The sequence below is a fragment of the Chiloscyllium plagiosum genome, chromosome 18, assembly GCF_004010195.1.
Source record: "Chiloscyllium plagiosum isolate BGI_BamShark_2017 chromosome 18, ASM401019v2, whole genome shotgun sequence".
NCBI lineage: Eukaryota > Metazoa > Chordata > Chondrichthyes > Orectolobiformes > Hemiscylliidae > Chiloscyllium > Chiloscyllium plagiosum.
In genome coordinates, this window is record NC_057727.1 from 13,838,282 (window position 1) to 13,844,714 (window position 6,433).

A 6,433-nucleotide genomic window follows, 5' to 3' on the forward strand; every position below is an offset into this window, starting at 1 on the left:
TGGACATTTACTGGATTCAGCATTGGTTTCTCTTGCTCTATAAGGAGTAAAGGAAAGCTCAGGAACACCTGAAGGAGGGTCAGACTGTTTCGCTTTCCAAAGATACTGATACATCTGCGGAGTTTCTCCAATCACTGTTTGTTTCAGATTTCCAGCATCCATGCGTGTTTATTTAGGAATACCTTTGCCAAGGCAGGAGTGCACCAGCAACATAATACATGATACAAGATACACTGAAATAACACTTAACAGTCTACTACAAACTTCTGATTGGAAAAATGGTGCTTCGATGAGTGTTCAGTGAGGCTTGAAGAGAATAATTTATTGCAAGTGTATCTCTGCAGGGGGTTGTGAACAGTTGGCTTGCACAGCAAGAGTGATGCTGACAGCATGGGTTCAATTCCCACACCAGCTGAGGATTCACCTTCCCAACCTCTTCCCTCACCTACAGTGTGGTGACCCTAAGGTTAATCCACCACCAACCATCTCTCTCTAACTAGAGAGCAGACCTATGATCCAGTACATGGTGCACCTCCTCCTAATCTCAGTTAATTAAGCAAAACAACTGAAATACTGCCGACATTGTGGGATTCAAAACTAAGAACTGACTAGAGAAATTAGACTCAAAATGGCTAAGCTAACTACTTTTAAAGCAAAAATACATTTTTATACAAAAAAAAAGCAAGGCTAGGAATTTAGTACCCAATCCTGCTTGCCCTGACTTAGTGCTTCAATTTACAACTAGAAAACTAATGGGATTTTGTGCTACTTCAGAGAGTAGTTAAGAATTAATCGCACTGGGATGAGATGGGAGTTACATATTGTTCCAACTGTGCAAAGACAGCTGGTTGTTATCCCTTCAGGACATTCATTTATCAGTTGATTTTCATGACAGACAGCTTCAGATGACACTATCCATCCTATCAAATGCCACAGCCATTTTAAACTCCTTGAGTAAGACACCCTAACAATTTTTGATAACTAAATATTTAAACACAAATCAACACTCGCAGAAGACCTCAGAGCAAGTTTTGAGTTCATGCTCATTGCCTGATTTGGTTAGATTCAGGAAGGGGTATAAAGTAAAATGTATGATAAAAATGTAACCAAATACAACAGCTGCAGAAAACCCAACTCAATAACCTCAGTCCATTCACTACTGTTTCTCAATGACACCTTCCCTAGCACTCATACAGATCTTACATGATCTTCTTAAAAAAAAAGTGCACTAGTTGTTTTGCCGATTTGTGTAATCAGAAACAATGCCATTGACCATGAATTTAACAATGTGATGCTTACTTGAAGTGTAGATCCTTAAAAGTGAAATGGGTCTCCACAATGCCTGTAGTCTTGACACGAGTTCGCAGGACATCTTGCTGAGTTGGGATGTAATCAGATCTCGCTATCCTTTCAAGATCATTCAGATAACTGTTAAAATAGAAAGTTAAACAATTATCCACTGATAATAGTAGCAATAATAAAAAAGGTACTGCACATTTTTGTAAGCCTAATATAAGTACAGGTAAAGAACTACACCAAACATAATGAGCTCTTAATATAGGTAGGAACACTAGTAAGAGATCACTAGGTTGGAAATATATTTCTTCCTAAAGGCAGGAATCCATCCAGAGATGTGTTTGAACACTTGCTCGTGACTAACTGTTGTAATATTAGTTGAGATCTGGAAGCTCTTTGGACTTTCTTCAATACCCACCATTGAAAAATGTGGAAGGGGAAACTGAAGCAATAGAGGTTAGAAAGGATGCTGCAGATATTCAAAAGACTTGCCTCATCTGATGAGAGTGTGCTCAATCTTGGGCAATTTGAAAAACAAATGGTACAGAGCAATACCTCAATTATCTCATCAATGAAAGAGCAATGTTGAGGGCAAGCTGGTTCACCTTTATGACTAAGGAGGACAGGAGGAGATGTAGCAACATTACAAAACATATGCAAGAAAGAAATCACGTTCTTAATAATAACTGGAGGAAACAATGCACACAATTTAGGTGTTTCACACTTAGGAAGAAGGGAGAATACTGTTGGAATAGGACAAAAATCACTTGAGCTAAGTCATCATATTTATTTTTGCAGTCGTATTTAGCAGGAGATTTGTTGAAATTTGGAAGCATGTATATTGACGAACTGTGTATATGGGGGAAAAGATACAGATGCCAAATCAATAACGTGGTTAGATATTTTATGGGTTAATCCTGACAAGCCAGCTGGAGATCAATTTCGTAAACGATACTCAGCAGAATTAACCTGTATTACCAATAGGTCTCTTATCTCAACATACAAAGACAGATGAGAAACGATCTCATAAACCCACAGCACCACACCCTTTGCTTCACAGGAGACATCGAAAATTCCAAAGCAAACAGTGGCAGCTGACAAGATTAAACATTGGAGATTTATCATTATAATGCCCATCCACCCTCGATAAACTGCTATCTTTCACAAATAATATGCGACTGCCATACTTGCAAGATATGATGCAGAATCACAGATGCAATAACCTGTACTAAGTGCACAACTCACTGAGCTATTATTTGATGTACACAAGTTCCAATATTTCCCTGCAGTGAAACAACAGACTTGCATTTAAATATGGTCTTTTGGCAACTCAAGGGCATCTCAAAACATTACTGTTATTCTGTATACTTCAACTGCTCTTCAGTACTGCAAGAAAGGGGAGCATAGCAGCTAATTTATATTTAGCAAAATATTTACAAATAACAATGAGTTCAATGACTCAATCAACTGCTTTTTGTAATGTTTATTCAGTGACATTTGTTGAGCAGGACACAAGACACTCTTGTGCTCTTCCTCCTGCTACTAAATTTGGTTATGACCACCTGAGGTGGCAGACTGAGATGTCTATTTATGATTGGAGCCAACATCGGCCCCATCATGGCAGCACTGCCTCTGTACTGCACCAGAATGTCAGCCAGATTGCATACTGAAGCCCATGGCTTAAACCCACAACATTCTGACTCAGTGGTAAAACTATTTCCGCTAAGAATGCTTCATTATGCCTCAAGTTTCCAATCTCACTGAAGTAAACAGCAAGTGGAGGATGGGTGAGGGCAGTCAGGCATTTTCATAAGACAAACGTAGTCAAGTTGCATCCTAGGACTTAACGCAAGGGTCTGCTCACGTATTTCGCTTTGGCTGGTACATGGTCACTTGCCCCTACATCAGATATATTAATCTAATCTAAAGTTAGGATAAGCAGTGAGGAAGTCACTTCCAAACCCCCCTGCTCACTTCGATGAATGCAGATCCAAACAACATTACAAAGGACAAAACAGCCTCATTCATTTTGTGAAATATTCACCCCTTCTGCTAATGGTACACAGTGGCAGCAGTATACACAAGATAACACCCTCAACTCCCGAACCTCCAGGTCCATGACCTCCTAAAAATCAATTAAAGACGGAAACTTTCCTCATTACACCACTGTGGGTGTACTTGTAAAGATTCAAGTAGTCAGCTTATCACCTTCTCAATGGCAGTGATGGGAGTAACTGTTGCCCTTACAAGTGACGCACTCATTCTATGAAAGAATTCAAGAAAACTCAAATATCACAGCCGCAAGTCTATTTACAAGAGACTGGGCCTAGTTGGAAGCAGACCTTTTTCCATTCGGCTCAGATGCAACTTTGCACCTCCACTGAAAACCTTGCGCGCGATTTTTAAAACATTCATTCACGGGCTGTAGACATTCCTGACTAGACCAGCATAGAGTTTCCCCTCACTCCCAGTTCTCGTTTTTCTAGGTCTCCTTGATGCCATACTCTGTCAGATGTTGCTTGATGTCAAGGGCAGTCACTCTCACCTCTGGAGTTCAGCCCTTGAATCCATGTTTGGACCAAGGATGTCATAGAAGCATTGAAAATAGGTGCAGGCATATCCTGCTTAGCCATTCAGGATGATCACGGCTGACATGCAATTCAGTAGGCAGAAGTGGGTACTTTGTAAAAACAATGACTGCAGATGCTGGAAACCAGAGTCTAGATTAGAGTGTTGCTGGAAAAGCACAACAGGTCAGGCAGCATCTGAGGACCAGAAAAATCGACGTTTCGGGCAAAAGCCCTTTATCAGGAATAGAGCTATTCCTGCTCCTCGAATGCTGCCTGACCTGCTGTGCTTTTCCAGCACCACTCTAATCTTAACACATGCAATTCAGTACCCTGCTCCTGCTAACTCCCCATACCTGTTGATCCCTTTAGCCCAAGAACAATATCTAACTCTTTCAGGGAAACGTTCAACGTTTTCTGGTTTTCTCTTTACACTAAAGCTCGGCGAACAGAACCACAACAACGAGCACCCGAGCTACAAATCTTCGCACAAACTTTGAAAGTAAGAAGAACAACACGTGCTTTTATGTAGCCATCAGCACCACATTACCCATTTTCCTTAAATCCTTACAGGCTACATCATCATATCTCTGTATAAATTTTAGTGACATACACCTTCATGCCTTCACCATAATTTCTCCGTACAATTACTTTCTATGTACATTCTCAACATTAGTCCCGAGAATGAGGATAGTTAATTCCTCCAAATTCAGTCTCCTGTTCAAAGCTGCCTACTGATGTGGCCCATTGAGTAAGTAGAGACGATGGGTCACATGGGAATTGTAAGCACGCATTCAAGTTGTATTGCTCTGTTGCAAGGCTCATTGGTTTACCAACATTCAGAACGGCAGTGACAACTTGAAACTAATCCTTCCAAATCAGAGCGTTCAAAAAAATCAGTTTATCATTCAAGATATGGCATTGTAAAGATCCCTCAGAAGAGCTTGTGTTTATGTTGAGAGTTATCAGTCTTGGAAGTGAAGATTGCAGTTAGGTCATTGAACCCCTCTTTTAATCGTGCAGTCACATGGAATGAAGTTCTGTCTAAATGCAAGCTCCAAGACTAGTGAAGAAGCTCAAAAAAAAGAGTCACTTATTTCCACAAGGACACAGTTGAGAAATCTCCCAATTACTTCCCTCTACAGCAAAAAATCAGAAAATGTCTCCACTGCTGGTGTCTAAATGTCAGGGCCTCAAGGAATCCCTCATTTTCATTTCTGCAGCAGGTTTCACTAAATCAGAGATATTCTGACCAATTCTTTTTTATATTTGTTGTAAATTGCTTGTGTGCTAAGCTAATGCTCAAGATTAACAAGACTCTCTGGTTTCATTCATTTTTATTATCCTGCACATACTATCCAAAAGCAGTGGAATGTTCCAGGGGGAAAAATGACTTTTGCAGATGTTCTGTGAAGCTGACTCTATAAAAATAGAGGAATAAAATCAAGGGGGTTTGTGGTTTGTGGGGGGCAGGGGAGCGGAAACTCACTACATTCAACACATCACTGCATGATACTGTTGCGACCATTGTGTGCCAGACTTTTAACAAAAAAGCAACAGCATTAATCAACGTGTTTGAAGTTCCTCATGATTAAGAGACATCTCGTCATTCTGTGAATGCCTGACTTCATCTTGGAATCCAACCCAAGCACACAACGTGCAGTTCCTCCTGCCTCAGAATCAGCCTGCAACTTCATCACCATAGAAACAACCAAACTGGGAAGACAGAGAAAACATCCAGCAAGTGGCAGCTCTACAATAACTACTTATTAACCATGGAATAGGCTTTGTATTACCCTGCAACAAGATATTTGCATCATTCAATATCAGTAGTTCTTGGCATAAGTCCTCCTCTTTAAGAAAACAAATTAACAGCTCACCATGAAGCGTAATAATGTTGAATTATTTGAGTCATTTCACATTGACAGTGCCCACAATGCTGTCAAGTCCCAGGTTTCATCCTTAGTCTGTGCTGGGTTCATTTGTCATAACACTGCACAACGTGGAAGGATTGTTGGATGAGGAACAGAGTGAGAGAAAACGAATTTAGTCTTCCAATTCCCGATATCTAGCCATTAAGGCAATTGAATATGCCTCTATTTATGAGTTTCAGAATTCCATTTGCTTGTATTTCTTAAAAAACCCTTCTCTACTTGCCTTTCGCCTTTAAATATTGGTGCACCTACATCTGAGGTCTTCATTAGTGCACTCTTCAAAACTGTATCATTTTACTTATACTGGTGCCCTTCGCTCCTATCAAAGCGTATCACTTCATACGTCTGTTACATTTAATGTGTTATTTGCCTATCCATCACATGTATGAAGGCTATTGCCATTTTCCTTGTTGCTTGCTACATTTGAATTTTGATCTTGTGATGTATATCTATTAATAATCTGGATTTGTGTCTATCAGAAGTAGCAGTGGTCATAATAGTGATCCCTGGAGAACATAACCACACGCCTTCCTTTCAACATAACAGAACTACAACCACTGTCCTCTATTCTGGATCAGTGGTGCTGGAAGAGCACAGCAATTCAGGCAGCATCCGAGGACAGGCAAAATCGACGTT

General features: G+C 40.2%; 1 protein-coding gene across 1 annotated transcript in view; it reads right to left on the reverse strand.

Annotated features, from left to right (window-relative positions):
- Nucleotides 1-6,433, reverse strand: part of LOC122558862 (guanine nucleotide-binding protein G(i) subunit alpha-2) — a 245,413-nt gene that overhangs the window by 63,794 nt on the left and 175,186 nt on the right. Inside the window, exon 5 of the mRNA XM_043707721.1 lies at nucleotides 1,300-1,428. Coding sequence (XP_043563656.1) covers nucleotides 1,300-1,428 — 129 coding nt within the window. The remainder of the gene's footprint in view (nucleotides 1-1,299; nucleotides 1,429-6,433) is intronic.